The sequence below is a fragment of the Amphimedon queenslandica genome, unplaced genomic scaffold, assembly GCF_000090795.2.
Source record: "Amphimedon queenslandica unplaced genomic scaffold, v1.1 AMPQUscaffold_13338, whole genome shotgun sequence".
In the NCBI taxonomy this organism is placed as follows: domain Eukaryota; kingdom Metazoa; phylum Porifera; class Demospongiae; order Haplosclerida; family Niphatidae; genus Amphimedon; species Amphimedon queenslandica.
Genome location: NW_003546426.1, coordinates 2,269 through 18,516, shown reverse-complemented (window position 1 = coordinate 18,516; position 16,248 = coordinate 2,269). Strand labels below are relative to the sequence as shown.

The 16,248-nt window shown below is 34.7% G+C and overlaps 4 protein-coding genes across 4 annotated transcripts; 1 reads left to right on the top strand and 3 right to left on the bottom strand.

Moving 5' to 3' along the window:
* Nucleotides 1–24: 24 nt before the first annotated feature.
* LOC100638048 (cysteine-rich PDZ-binding protein-like) lies at nt 25–1,800 on the bottom strand. Its single transcript, XM_003387544.3, has 5 exons — nt 1,695–1,800; nt 1,574–1,639; nt 502–556; nt 278–357; nt 25–225 (listed from the first exon to the last, which is right to left on the bottom strand). Exons 1-5 carry the CDS (start codon nt 1,708–1,710, stop codon nt 143–145), a joined length of 300 nt encoding a protein of 99 aa, XP_003387592.1. The 5' UTR covers nt 1,711–1,800; the 3' UTR covers nt 25–142.
* Nucleotides 1,801–2,493: 693 nt separating this feature from the next.
* Nucleotides 2,494–10,144, bottom strand: LOC109583012 (TAF6-like RNA polymerase II p300/CBP-associated factor-associated factor 65 kDa subunit 6L). Its single transcript, XM_019998139.1, has 12 exons — nt 9,985–10,144; nt 9,742–9,828; nt 8,942–9,092; nt 8,839–8,886; nt 8,739–8,788; nt 8,528–8,593; nt 7,946–8,023; nt 7,780–7,878; nt 7,600–7,724; nt 7,120–7,252; nt 5,774–5,893; nt 2,494–3,997 (listed from the first exon to the last, which is right to left on the bottom strand). The coding sequence occupies exons 1-12, from the start codon at nt 10,114–10,116 to the stop codon at nt 3,434–3,436; spliced, it is 1,653 nt and encodes a 550-aa protein (XP_019853698.1). The 5' UTR covers nt 10,117–10,144; the 3' UTR covers nt 2,494–3,433.
* Nucleotides 10,145–10,146: 2 nt separating this feature from the next.
* Nucleotides 10,147–12,326, top strand: LOC100639912 (dynein regulatory complex protein 1-like). The gene has a single exon (XM_003387559.3). It carries the CDS (start codon nt 10,190–10,192, stop codon nt 12,269–12,271), a length of 2,082 nt encoding a protein of 693 aa, XP_003387607.1. The 5' UTR covers nt 10,147–10,189; the 3' UTR covers nt 12,272–12,326.
* Nucleotides 12,327–12,664: 338 nt separating this feature from the next.
* LOC105313236 (medium-wave-sensitive opsin 1-like) lies at nt 12,665–13,603 on the bottom strand. The gene has a single exon (XM_011406494.1). It carries the CDS (start codon nt 13,601–13,603, stop codon nt 12,665–12,667), a length of 939 nt encoding a protein of 312 aa, XP_011404796.1.
* Nucleotides 13,604–16,248: the final 2,645 nt, after the last annotated feature.

The window sequence follows — 16,248 nt, the reverse complement described above, 5'->3', positions numbered from 1 at the left end:
GTGCAAACGAGTGTTAACAATAAAAGCAACAATCACTGAGTTTAGACTCATTAATTGTAATTTCTTTTATAATAATTAATTTTTAACAAGAGCCATTGGAACAAGTTTAAAAATGAAATGAAGTGCATATAATTATAATAAATTATACTGTTGATTGGACATATTTCTTCACATCAATAATCTGCTTTCCACACATAGCACATATACCTTTCTTATATGCACATCCTACAAACAAACACACACACAATGAATAAATAAATGAAAAGTTGCCTCAAACCTTGACAATAATTTGATCCTGCTTGATGCACTGTCTGCTTACATATCTTGCACTTTGAAAATCTTGTGTAAGGAGCAAACCTAGTGACAATATACACTAAATGGAGTTTGTGAAGTGTGACTGTTAAAAATAATATTTAGGTGAGTGGACACAACCAGTGCACAAGTTACATGTGCATTGCAGTATTAAGATTAAGAATTGAGGTACAGTACACTTTCCATTACCTTGCTTTTCTTGATGTGAGGACCTTGTTTTCTCCTACTTTTCTACCACCACTTTCTATTTAAAAAATTAAAGACAAAACCATTATTACCATACATGTATAGCAAGAAATTTCTGAGATCAAACCCAATATTGCAATACTCTATTTAAACTCAAACCTACATGTACATGACAATAAATTCATGTGTATCAAAAAATGCAATTAAAATTGGGCGTGTCTTCAAGAACACATTGACTACACGGAAACAGAAGGCTTCAATGAACACTTGATCAAACAAAAAATGAGTAAAAAGAAATGAAATATTCGTCCTTTCTGACAATTGGACAAAAAGGAGGAGTCTGGCTATACAAGACAACTGGCTACATGAGACACATGGGATAGGTAGACCATTTGAAGCATCAGTGTCTCCAAATATGCTTAATATTTACAGGGTACACAAAGTACTGGTGGACTCTCCAAATTAATAATAAAATAGACACCATGTGATCACACCACAGCGTTTACATGTACTTAAGAAAATACGTGTACAATACAGTACATTCATTCTAACTAACTTTTGTAAATACAATCTATAGTACAACAAGCTCCCAAACTGATAATAGCATTTATAAGACTATACGTAGATTGGCAAAATTGTGCAATTTAAAAATTAAAATCCAATTTTTATTGGAATCAGCTCAAAATTTGTACTGAAAAAATTATTAAAAAAGAGGGTTCTCTCCTAGTCATTTTTGGCATAGTACAGGGTCAGTGAACAGATTTTTGAGCAACTTTAAAATTTCATAAAAAATCCAATTTTGATCGGAATCAGTTGAAAATTTCTATACAACATAAGTACATGTATATGCATAAGATAAAATTATAAAAACACACCTCGTCATTTTTAATGATTTACAATACTTAAAACTTTGCGCTCTACAGAATACATGTAATGAGAAAATGACCTATTAATTAATTAAAATGGTCTGGGTTATACTGATGATGTAGACCATATTGATCTTGCATGTACAATTATTGGGAATTTTTACAAAACCACCCAGCTATTATGGTACCAGGCAATTGACTGGGCTTACCTACTGTATTTCTTGCTCCAGACTTCCATGGATCAGGGCAGATCACTCTACCTAGTTTCTTTTCACCTTTAATAATAAATAAACTAAATTAGTAAGCTAGAAAGATATAAAATGGACTTACAATCTTTGCAAACCATTTATAGTGTTTACTTTGTGACGTCAGGATATGTCCGTATTCTATATTCGTTTATGCTGATAGCTCCTCCCCCTTTTGGAATGCATGCATGCTTGCATATGATACTACACTGCAATTCAATGCAGTTTGCTGCATAGTGCATATTTTTGTCTGTGTTTGCTGCTTCACAAAATGCTACAAGAATTCCATTTGCCTGTTGCATAAAGTTATCCTGTTGGGATCAGAATGTCAAGATCATTAAAGCCAGCAATTAACAGTCAGTTCACCCTAGTGCCAGTACTGCGGCATCTAATGGTGTACTCATGTAGCTGTGCATTGGTGATTGCCTTTTGGCTTTTAAGTCTTAAAGAGACTCACTTTGCATGATGCATAGGGACGAACAAGTGAAGCACTGAAGTGCCTATTATTTACAGTGTATTGTAAACAAGCTGATTCTTAATGATAAAAGTTTGTAACACAGGAAGGACACACATGCACAACTCTATACTGTGTGTATACATGTAGACTAGACTGTAGGCTGCTAGTTGATTGCATGTCTGACGATACATTTAACGTGAATGCTTTGTGTGCTGATTTGCATAAACAATAATTGTGGTTCAATCCTTCTGCCAACATAGCTCAAGATTATAAGGATATTTACTGACTACTACAATACATGTTGGCATCAAGACATAATATATTGTGACTTTCAATAATACCAAACATTGATAGCCCATTACACAGATATGCTGAAATTACAGGAAATCACCTATGACATTATTCTCCCAAATTGATTTATTGATTGTGCAAGGAATAAAAGAATAATATTATTCAAAGTATAAGGTGACAATTTCAACTTATCGACGCTAACAAGAAAACATAATAATACTGTCATGTATTTGTGTCTCGTCCAATATAACAGTTAAAATAAGAAAAAATGTATAGTTCATTGTGCGGTCATTAAACTTAGATAATACACTTGTAGTATGTGGAGGATGTGTAACTTGATTTCCATAAAAGGTAATGAATTCAAAACAATGAGGAGGGATTGTCAGTCAGTGCCAGATACACTATCGGCAGCTTCCCCCTCATTGTTCAGTGCAGTATCAGGCAATGGAATGGTATTCGGACTAACGGTATCGTTTGGTGGCTGCTCAACAGCAATCTCAATCACGGACGACTCAGATTCCATTCTATTGTCTGTTTCTGTTCCTACCTTTTCTTCAGTCATTGTAATTGATATATCTGATGCATGATCACAGCCCAGTTTATCGATGCTTTGTTGAGAGGATGCGTCTGCCAGAGGTGGTAATTTCTTGGCCTCACGGTATGATGGAGGCGGTGTGCCCGCAATACGAATCGAGTGATGCCAGTCAAAGGTCGGATCCACTGGCTCTGATATACTCAGTCGTCTCTGTCTCTCCATTTCAGCTCGCTGCTGTCTGTGCTGCTCTATCTGCTGTCTAATGGAATTCCTCTTTGCCATGAAGGCCAGACACTGTCGTATTAGGATCACCATCAGTATCATGAAGATAATGATGAGAACCAGAGTCACAGAGGCCCCGATGAAGGCGGCGGCAGTTGTATTGTCCCCGAAAACCATTTTAAACTTGCTTTCTGTGAGACCAATGAGAACTACTCCCGATTAAGTATGTGAACTTGCTGAAAGTGAGGGCGGATCTTGTGGTTAATTAAAATAATAAAAATAATAGCTACAGGAATACAAATGACTAGTCTAGCTAAAATTACAGCCAACAACTGCACAGATCACAAACATAGGAAACATGTTTTTGATAGGGTGACATAAAACCAGTTCTAACAGATGAGACACTTTGTCCTGATGACATGATGTGCTTTAAGTCCAGTACATTGTGATTGACTGGCAAACGATACTTCTTTATAACAAACGGTAAAATAAACTTATTGTGTCCTCTGTGGATTGACTTCCTTGGAGCGACCAGCCTTTGACTGCTTATTAGGTGACTCAGTGAAATGAAACCCTCTCTCTTTTGATAGGAAGCAAATAATCGATTAATGGAAGTCTGGATGTCAGGACTGATCGCTGAGTGAGCCTGAGCTACTGGCCTGGACCCGTTTGGCTTGTAAGATGTTCTTAGGTAACTTTCTAATTTTAGGAGAAGTCGTTCACCAAATAATTCTAAAAAGAACTCGTACAGAGACACTTCCTCATCAGCTTCATCTAACGGATTCGGAGAAATGACCCAATTGACATCAGTAAAGGAATGTTCTATTGGTGGAACCTCTATTGATTGATCTACCTCAGACACAAGAAGCAATTCAGCTGACACCTATAATAATAATACACAGTACACTAACGTAATAATAATAATAGTAAATCATCATAATAATGACTAGAGGGTACACTATACATTTACACAAATGTACTAGAACTAAAGTTACTATTGATCCTTGACTATCAAATCTTAACTGATTACAGTCTTGTTTTATCATCAATGACATTGCTGTATGCTCACTTGTTGTTGTGCGTGTCTACTCTATTTGTTTTTATAGAGCAATGCAATAATAATAAATAACAATACACATCAAATAATTATGTAACGAAACATCTCATTAAAAAATAACACATTGATCGTAACAACTGCTAATAAATAAATACATGTACATGTAAATAACACAGCTCTTGAAGACATCAGTGTGGTACTTACTGTACAAAGGAGCATATCATTCATTAGATCATGAAACAATCACATAGTCCTTTAGTGAGATACATGTAATTCAACTATAATGCCATGCAGTGTTACTACACATGACCATACATGTACAGTACAGTATACATGTACTGTACAGTACATGTATACTGTATATGTACATGAATGATAAAGAATAATAAATATTATCATTAGTAACATACTACAAACATAAACTAATAAGGTTAAAGCAAAGGAAAGGGAAACATGCAATGTAAATGTTCCTTTCCTTTCCTCTCAATTGGTAATGGATTAAACTACCCACTACAGCACACAGGTAATGCATACATGTATGTGTCACCATTATCACTATAAACCATAAGGAAGGAATCCTCATTAACAAGTCCTAATTAATAACTAAAGATAGTGACATACCTTTAAAATTAAAAGCAAACAAAATCATGCTCTGTGTTGAAAATAAAAATAAACATTTCTATGATGTCTTTTGTCATAAAACAAAAGGCATACTCCAATAATAATTACAAGGAGCTTGAAAATATCATTGCCAATGGAAATAAGTTTACACTATGTGTATGCAGTCTACCACACTGAAATCAATGCCTTCTTAATGTGTTATGCTACAATGTACAATATGTATCTACCACACAAGCATCAACAATAAATACTATACTAGAAGTTTATAATCACAGCCAGTGAGTAATCCTTCACGTACAGTACTATGTTATGCTTCATTAAAATTGATATGAAATTTCACTATGAGATAATAACATAGCTATCACTACTATATCATCTCCTAATCACTAATGAAGTATTATTATAGTTACTATCATCAGAAAGTGTTCTTACTATGATAAATACAACATCTCTTTCACTAGCTATAATGTTATGACACATAAAAAATTCCCCAACTGAGTACATGTAAACAAACATGCATAAAATTGTGCACATACTTTTAGCAAACAGAGCTCATATTATGCTCAGCACTTGTAGTCTGTCAATAAACTGTACAGTGATACACTGGACTGAATTGAGATGGGATAGATTCCATTTATAAAATTTCTGCATATCAAACATACTACATGACCCAAAACTTACTAGTCAGTATGTGCATGTTTCCCAAAAACTTAATTTCCCATACAAAAATATGTAGATAAAGCCAAGAGGGATACATACAATAAGGAAATAAAGTGAAAGCATCCAGTACTTCTATACAGTCAAAAATTTCTGACAATTTTGTCTCTGGGTGCTTGTTTGACAAAAATTACCAATAATCAATATGCATGAAAATTTGGAGCTACTGTACATACTCAAGGATATATGAAGTAGATTATGTGCAAGAACTGCAAGTGTTTTATAGGAAAAATACACAGCTTTATTACCCATTTGAGAACTCACCAGTAAAACATTATACACACGTAGGGCATTCTGTTGCTGGGTCAATGATGACTTGTCTAATAAACTCTGAATGTACTGAGTTAACATAGTCATTTGAGGAAGAAGAATCTTTGCAATGACCTAATGAAATATATACAAAGTATAATGGATAATGAGTGAATGTGTATAATCACAATTATGTATAGGTTATACACTGAGGTAGAGGTTTCTATGGTATTTATTAACCGAGCGATGCAGTCGCGAGGTTAATAAATGCCATAGAAACTGATACCGAGGTGTATAACCAACTTCTACCATGACACTTGAAAAACAACTACCAGCTGCTGATAATAAGACCACAGTTGACATACATACAACATATCTAACAGGCTAGGCCAGTAAAGAATCAACCAAACTTGACAAATGGACTAATAAGAGCATAAGCGTAGAGTACCAAACTGCCAATCAATTAATTATTTAACGAGATAGGTTTATATTTTTACGAGCTAGGTTAATATGAAAAATAATTGACCTCCAATACTGCAATCTGATTGGTCAATCACAAGGTGGCATGGTAGAAAACATATTAGAGTCTATACTATTTTTATACACAGGTAACAGTGACAGTTAATGAAATATGCATATGCATTGTGTCAGTAACATTAGATTGTATAAAGTACAAGCACATGAATCTCCTCCAACTTGCTACTGATAATAGCCAAAGGATACATTTATAATGCGTGCGCACACACACACACACACACACGCACGCACACACACATCAGGCCCAGCATTTATAAAAATAATAAAATTTTCATAGAAACTAGAAGAATTTAAAACATTAAGGGGCTCTGCAACTTGCTACACCCTGACAAACAGTACAAAGAAACTACATTGTGTACTCCAGCAGTTAGGGCTGATCCCAATAAAATTAATGTTGAACATTAGTATCAATTTAAATAATGCAATATGCCCTTTAATGATTTCATGTTTACATGTCTGCACTTTTAGACAATATAATAATGACAGTACACTATAACATAAAGGAAATGTAAAATTAATACATTAGTGGGTTTAAATTATCATCCTTTACTTAGTGGCAGTTAATACTGAAAGGTTTTAATTTCAGATTTCCTAAAATCACATTGTAGGAAGGGGATTTCGGAGGGGGGGAATTCGTAGGGGGGAATTTGGCCATTCAATGAAATTAAATACAACATTTTGTGTATGCTCAATGACACAATGCCAATCACCAAAAATTTAGCAATTCGTCTAAATTTTACTGTCTACATGTACATGTCTGTAAATTCTCGGCTAACATTCCCTCTATAATACAAAAGGACAATAAATAAGTACATACAATTTACCTCTCCACCCAGATGGCATATACACAGTATAACTCCGTACAATACTGGTAATGCAGTTTCCCTCTGATATAAAGTTGTACTAAAAGCAGAACAAACCTCATCATAGTAGCCAGTACCAGGAGCACAGCATTTCCTAAAGAGAAAATAATGACAATAAAACATACAAGCCAGCATATGCATCAACAATGAAAGTGTATTGGCTATAACCTCAGGAATACCATTAGAAGTACAAAGTATCAGATAGAAACTACACAAAAACTTGCTCAAAATTTATTTTGTGGGTTAAAATACACTGTCTGCCACTTTGTACCATTATAAATCAACTTTTTATTTAAATCTACAAAAAACAACAAAATCTATAAAATCTATAGCCCTCAAAAATTTTGCAGTAAGATAATTTTTTAAATACATGTTATGGTTATTAAATGGTATGCAATTTCTAAAAGTAGTTCACAGAATGCATACCAACTGTTCACATACTTAATGATTCTTGAGAGGGCACAAGCAGCTAGTTCCCTAATGTCCCAATGACTAGCCAAAGTATTGCACTCCAAGTAGCCAGGGCTAAGAATAATAGACTGTATTAACATCAGGATATTTGGGGCCTATAAAAAATCAAAGATAACAGAAAATTTAATAATTAAAATTAATAATAATTACATAAGGGTCGATATAGAGTGTGTCGTTTCCAAATAAGGCAATGACCATACGAAGAAATCGGATAATTTGAAGAGACGAGTAATTAGTCCATCTCGATAGCTGAAAGAATAAATAAGACAAAGAATGATGCATACAGGATTGAGTGTCAATGTACGGTAGTACCTACCACTTCTTGTATAAACTGACATAAATATGGTAGGATGTTAGCCACTGCAGCATTAGTGTACAGGTCATGAAGAGCAACCTGCATCAAATCAATATAACATAAATAAACACATCATAGATTCTAAAACAAAAAATATACCACAACACTATCTTGTTTATTTTCTATATTCATTATCATAACAACAACAATAATACATGGAATTCTGTCAAGAAGAGGAAGGAGTACAAACAATGTATGTTTTATAAAAGCTCCTAATTCACTTGATCACTGGCCAATATTGACATATCCTCTGCCATACATGCCCATGCACAGTAACAACTGGTACACTACAGCTAGCAGCCTACTTTTGTGAACTTGTGTATAAAGTGTTTAAAATTTCATATTTTCAACAAAAATTGCTCAAAATATTGTGAGCTAATTCTCATGTTCTGGGTTTAGTCTATGTGCATGTATCATTGGAGGTGGTTTTTGAAACTAAATTTACAGCACTTTCAATGGATTACAATGTGCACAACGTAAACTGTCTAAATGTACTTCAGTTATTACAAGTGAAAACACAGTATCAAATATAAAGGACTGTACCTGACGAACTTCTTCTCTGTTGCATGTAACGGCATCCAATAGTAAAGACAAATAATAATTTTGAACCTAAAATGTACAATTTATAAAAATGAATAGGTAACTTGCAGACATTATACACACAGTACATGTACATGTACATTAACTACACAACCAGAAATAATAAATACATTTTAGCTAAAGAAAAATAACTGAATACATGTATGATACATACTTCAGTAGGAGCTGTTTTTAGAACTACTGTAGACCCTGGCAAACTACTTCCTAATATAAAAATAATAAAAAGAACAAAATAACAAAAAATAGGTACATACTGTCATCTTCTTGGACAAGGGAGGTTCCCTCAAGTGTCAGCCATTTTGCTAGACAAAATAATATACACACAATGTACCTCAAAGAAAGAGTGAATGAGCTTACAGCAAGTAGTTATTGGCTTAGAAGTGAGATTAATGTTGAGATAAGAATCATACACAAAGTCACCCAATCTCTGCTCAACATCAGAAACACCAACATCTTCAGATTCATGAAAACAAGGTATGTCATGGGGCACAGAGCTTCCAAAAGTTGGCTACAATAGAAAGAACACACATGTACATGTACACAAGGATATATGTACAAGTTAAATTGCTCACAAATGGCTTCAAGAGTGCACAATTGTATGTACATGTAGATGTAACCTGATCACCAATATTCCTGACATTCTTCAAAAATATTCTTTGGTAGTTGTGGTCTTAAGTTTTGCCTAAATACCTTTGGAAGATTACTTGGTATTAGTTTGGCTAAATTTTGAAGCAAAATTTTGATCAGAATCAGTTTGAATTTTCTACATAATGCATATTGTGTCAAGTTGCTCAAAAATTAGGCCAAAGAATCTAGCATGGCTGCAAAAGCTATGGCAGCCATTTATAACTAGGGTGAATGCTACTTAGCAACGTGACAGAAATTACAAAGAGAGGATTCTTAAATTTTTACAATTTTTTCTGATAGGTATACATGCATTTATGTTGTGTAGCAAGTTTGAACTGATCCAATTAAAATTGGATTTTTTATGATTTTTTATAAAGTTGTTCCAAATGTATTGTATTTTTTATTACAAGTGCTCATGAAGCATGCTCTTCAGCTTGCTTACCTGTAGCATGCTTTATGGGAAACCCTGTTATACATGTAAATACATGCACATGTACAGTACATAAATAATTTAATAATCAATATCTTACTTCAATATTACTCCATTTCAAGGCTCTATTGAAGTCACTTGATAATACATTACTGCGCTTGGACTGATGAGCAAAATGTAAAGTTACCTACAAGCACATGTACATGAATATGGGTATGTAAATATAAATAAAGAGCAATGTGCAGAATAACATTAATGTAAGCAAGCAATGGGTGTGGTTAAGACTAATCGTAATTATTAATTTTTCATAAACTTAATCATTTCACAATTTCGGGTAGCTCACGTTTAAAACTTGACGTATTCTGTAGCTGACGTCCTCGGCCAAGCATCTAATGGCATCTTCATGACAAGATAGCCCCAGTGATTCTGCACAGAGAGCCACAGACTCGGGAGAGAAACGAACAAATGCCGCCATATTAGAAATGATGATTAATTAGAACAAATACGGTCGTTACTATGGTGACAACATTGCACACTGAATCGAAAACATGTCCGCTACAGCAAAGGCTCCTGGTTTACACACCACATCTCTCCTGGACAGTTCAGAAGAGAGAAAACAGCAAAGAAGAAGCCGTGTGAAAGTAAAACTGGAAGATGCAAGACGTCGGGCTTTGGGTATAAGGCCAGAAACACCACCAGAGGATGACTCAGACCCAGAGCAAGGTAGATTAAGCTCACAACAGATTCTAAAAAGTAAAGAACGTTTGAAGAAGTTGGTTTCTGATGGATATCAGCTAGTGACTGGAGTTCTGGTAGCTGGAGAGTCCAGGGAAGTTACTAGGAGACAAGAAGAGACAGAGGCAAAGAAAGCTTGCTCAGAAAAGATTGAAGCAGAAGCTAATGCTGCTGTTGAGAGATTTGATGAAATAATGAGGAAGTGGACTAACTTTGAAAGCAAGAATGAAAAAGTTCCACAAGATCTTCATATTCTCATTCAACAGCAGAAGAAATCCTGCGACGAAATGTTAGATGAAAAGAACAAGCTTATCAATGAGTTTGAAGAAGACCTCAAGCTTAAAGATGAGCAATTTGTGAAGCATCTTAAAAAGGAAGCAGAAGATGTTGATCTGTTGGTTGAGAGAATGGAAGAGCAGGCACGCTCTCTTGTGCGAGCTTTTCAAGAAGAGCTAAATGAGATAGAAAAGTCGTTTTCTCTCGAAAGGCAAGAGCTAGTTGAAAAGCAAACCACATCTATACGAGACATGACGCAAACACGAAGTGAAAAGGAGTCAGAGTACATTGAAATTAGAGAGAAACGTCTTGAAGAGAATGAAGCTAAAATCAATCACATTCGTATGAGAAATGCCGAAGAGCTCAATGAAATAAAGATCAAGCTTGAAACAGACATACAGCACTTGCAGCAGCAGATTCAACAAATGAAAGCTACATTCCAGTTAAATGCTGAGAAATTAGAGTACAATTATCAAGTATTAAAAAAGCGGGATGAAGAGAACATGATTATAATCAGCCAGCAAAAGCGAAAACTGACTCGTTTACAAGACGTACTTAACAACCTGCACATAAAACTCTCGAAGCAAGAAAAGCATAACCGAGATGAAATTGAATCCTTAATGGCTGAATATCAAAAAAATATCGAGCAATATAAGGAACTGCAGAAAAAATTCAAACACTTCCAATTGATTGATGCTAAGAGGTTCTATGACATTTGGCAAATGAATGAAGAAAGAATTCGAAGTGTTTGTAGCAGTGTCTGCCAGATCGATGAAATAATTCATAAGCAGCAGCTAGGACTGGAATGGCAAGCACCAACTCAACCTGCAAGTCCTCTTCAGCCATTTTTAATGCAGATGAATCGTGACGTCAGCAATGCAACAATGTATGCATCTCAAATCCTGTCAGATCCAGGTGATGCTGATGAAGCTGCTACTGGTAGTGCCATGCCATCTACAAGTCACAAAAGTTTTCCATTTTCCACCATGAAGCATATTTTAGAGCTTATTGCAAATGAGGGTTCATTTCTACTGGAGTCAAAGCTGGCACATTTGCTATCTCCGCTTGATAAAGAAGAGCAAATGTTAATGAAACTGGATTCAATTTTTAAGGCTTTGAACGTTACCAGCGAGCACGATGTGAATGAGCTAATGAAGTTCTTTGTCAAGTCAACTCAAGATGATGATTCCGATGATGCTCCAATTGTGGACTTTGAAATCTTTGATCCGAATCAAGTTCCACACATTCTGAAGCAGTTTACAGAGACTCGTCAGTCTCAGTTACATGCATCGTCCAGCAATGAAGCATCCAATTTTAAAGTCCTTGGTCTCCATGGTAGTGATGGAACAGAAGAATTATTGAAAACCCCATTCTGGTCCAATATGACAAATCTCCTGCCGAAAGAGCACAAAAAGATGTGGACTGCTCTTACTGACAGTTTAGAAAAGTATCATTCTATTCTGTCCACTCGTTCCAAGTTGCTCAATGAGACAGAAGGTGTACGTCAGCAGAATAGTGAGCTACGACTGCTGCTGCACCAGTACATGCACTCCTCTGTTAACAAAGAATTAGAAGTACCTCCTGTAATGATGATGCCTATTGCAACAGGAACACATTGAAATTGATAATAAACTCACATAATTATTACTTCATTTACTTTAGTTATAAAATTAATTTATAAAAGCCAACCAGCCAATTTTAAAATGCTACACTGTGTGCATATATAGATAACTAGTATCTTGAGAGGTATAGACAAAAATATGCAAGCTCATGCAGCCTCTTTTTTGTTATGTCAGGCATCCACAAAATAGATGCACTAAAGCCAAGAGCTCATGATCCTAAAGGTATTATGTATACTCTTCCTAAAACTGATCTGAAATCTAAAATTTGTACTCTATTTGATAGTAATTTTTAACAATGAAAATATTCTAAAACTATTAAAAACAAAAAAACAGAAATGTCTTTTTTGTCACTACCTAAACAGTACACAATCTTTAAAGACCACTTGTCCATTAAGCCTCCGGAGAATGATGAAATTTTCGACACATTGCACATAATTTAACGATCACTTTCTTTACATCAGGCCTAAAAACTGACTGGATGATTGGATTAATAATAATTACTGTCAGGAAAAAAACCAACACTGCAGCAAAAGCTGCAGCATTGACATCACAAAACAGACTGGCAATAATAACAATAATACCAGGAGTATAGCATACCCCATATGCAACAAGCATTGCTCCAAATATTCCTATGATTCTTCTATTCTTTGACACGTATGCACTCTCATCTGCTAATTGAGCATGTTCCCGGATGAATCTTCTTGTGAAACAACACGTCCAAATTGATGTAACTATGATAATGCATAGCGCAGTTAAAACGAATATTAGCATCAGGATACTGTAACCTAATTCACCTAAAAATTGAGGTTCACAAGATCCAAATTCTGTAAAGAAGTAATTTCCGATTCCAAAGAATGGTGTAGCTACTGATAAACAAGACCCTATCCAAATAATAACAGCCAGGACCACAGCTAGTTTAGCTTTCATGTATTGCTTGTAAAAGATAGGCTTGACAATGAATAACCAACGATCAACAGATATAGCAGCTAGTGTAAAACTTTTGACTTGCAAAGTGTAATTCAGTATGAATCCAGCAAATTTACAGGTTGCCTCTTTTACTTGTATTGTACTCCCAAAGATCCATTCTCCATATGCTGCTGATATGAGCCAAGATGGAATGTATATGAGGGCTATTACATAATGTATCATAATCAGAGAAGTAAAGAGTATAGTAGATGGTAACTTTAAGGATTTGCATTGAGAAAAAGTAGCAACAAGAACAAAAGTATTAACGATCAATGCAGCAATCATTTCTACAGCAAGTGCAGCTGCTAGTAGAGGACCATTAACATCTTCACCAAGGGTATAGTTCAGACCATGAATATCCATATTGCTGCCAGGTAGAACAATAATTGTTAAACTAAAATTTTAGCTGTTGCTCCTAGTTTTATACAAGCTCACAAAACTAAGACAAACAACTATTAACCCTGTTCATATATGGTTCTTGACGTCAGTTGACTAGTGTCAATCAACAGGTTTCTGTTTCCTGTTATATGACTATAAACATTAACATACCATAATACCCAATAAAACTAAGGTATATGTGACAATAATTATTTTTCTGCTTCTTTTGCAAAATTTGAGAAAATTAAATACCAGTTCAGTTAATAAGCCATGATCCATTCAGAAAAAAATAGTCCACAAAAATTTTAGGTTACAAAAATCTTTTAGCTACAATTACTTACTATCTCAAACATAAGTTGGATATGTAAACAATATCACCTCAGCTAATAGGAATGCTCACTATTTATGTTGAAGGTGTTTATTAACCGGTTTCTGCTATAGTTTCTTTACACAAGGTACACGTCATTACTAAACAACAAAACATTAGTGCAGGTCAATAAAAAGGCAAAATTTCAGTCAAAATTACAAAATGCATTATTGTTTTAATAGATTGATCAATATTATTATATTGAATCTCATCCAGTTTCAGAAATGCTGGGCACATCCAACTCACTATCCTATATGTAGATCAATAAATTAGTGCTCGTTACATTCATATGATGCAATGTACACAATCTTTGTGTTGCATGAATGCATAACATATAAAAGTATGCTTATTTTGGTGTCAAGAATATGCAATTGTACCCAATACCTGTCTGGAGCTATTGAAGGTGCTGTACTAGAACTAGGACTAAATCTTATTGGTACTATGGTACAACAAGAACAAAATAAAGATAATGTACAAGAACTAGTTAAACTAGAGCTAAAACAAATGGAACAACACTATAGTACTAATAAGGTATAGTTAATTGTCTTCATCGTCCTGCTCTGCATCAAAATCAAACAACTGGACCCTCCTACCACCATTGGATACCTACAGAAATACATGCACATCAGTCATACAATGTAAGCAGAGATAAAAGTAATGAAGAGTAGTAGACCAATCAAGTTTAACCAAAGGCCCAGTATTGTAGTACAGGGTATTTCATTATCCATTTTCTCTGATTATACATGTTCTTATGCTACGTTAAGAATTTGAGCTAATTCAAATCAATATTCAATTATTAAAGCTGCTTAAAAATCAGGCCAAAGGCTATATAGTACACAATCTTTGGCCGAATTTCATCAAAAAAATTGAAAGCAAGAATTTTACATTTTTATGACATTTATACGTGATACATGCTTCTAAGCAGTGTAGAAAGTTTAAATTGATTCCAATCAAAATTAATTTTTTATGATAGTATTAAAAATGCAATGTACAATAGAATTTGTGTCACAAGAGTAAAATTTCATTTCAGATTTTAATCCTACTTGCCCTTGTTTCAATTGCTTTTTGGCAAATTAGCAGAGTGAATGAATCCTATGTGACTTTCAGTCTACACCTTGATGCAACAGATCACTTTAATTATTATCTACTCTAGAGTCTTGACACCATGTACTATAGCTATAGCCCATGCTCTGTGGTCAAATTTTGAACTTTAAGTTTAAAATTTTCTTCTAGAGGGCATGCAAGCCTTCCCCTTATAGTAATAAAGGTGTGAACACAATTCTCAGTAATTAGAATCCACATACCTCTGTGTATCCATCAATTTTTCTAACTATTGTCAACGTTCTTGTCCCACTACCTTTGTAATCAAGGTACACTGGTATATTATTAGTTTTGATCCTTCTGACAAAGAATGCATCTAAAAATAGTAACACAAAATAGTGCCGGCTTAAAAATGCTAATGGTGTCTCACGTGATGCAGTACTTCTCAGATTCCTATTGAGTGATAGAATAGTCTAAAAGTTAATGGTAAGTAACAGTGTGATTCTGAAGAGTTTTACTTGCATCCTGAATGAATTGTGAGCACTAAAACGGATGCCAGTATGATACAACTTCGACGCCATTGTTTTAATAACCAGTAACCACGTGAGTGCAGACAGGTTTTCTCTCGGTTTTTTGGTTTTAGAGACTACGTACTGAGAACTAAAACAATGAGGGACTACTACAGAACTAGCTTGGCCTCGAGCTTTAGCAGCTTGCACCAATATAGGTTGGGATATGGGTGGAGAATTGCAGAATGCAGATTTGGGTGTGGACTTACTGGATTGCATAACTTTTTGATGTCAATAATTAATGCATGTAGTCTAGTTATGTACTAGAAAATGTAGAAATATAAATTTTTGGCTCATGGTACACTAGAACTAAAAATGGAACTAAAAGTAATTGGGCAAATGCAGCTACTAAAATTATTTTTACTTAGAGCTAGAACTAAAATTTGGTATAAGATATACATGGTACAAGAACTAGAATTATAAAACAAAGATAATCTACGAGAAATAGAAATAAGTATTGCAGCACTATGTAGTACTTATAAGAAATAGTTCAACAGTCTTCATCGTCCTGCTCTCCATCAGCATCAAACAACTGGACCCTCCTACCACCATTGGATACCTACAGAAATACATGTTCATCAGTCATACAATGTAAGCAGAGATAAAAGTAGTGAAGAGTAGTAGACCAGTCGAATTTAACCAAAGACCCAGCA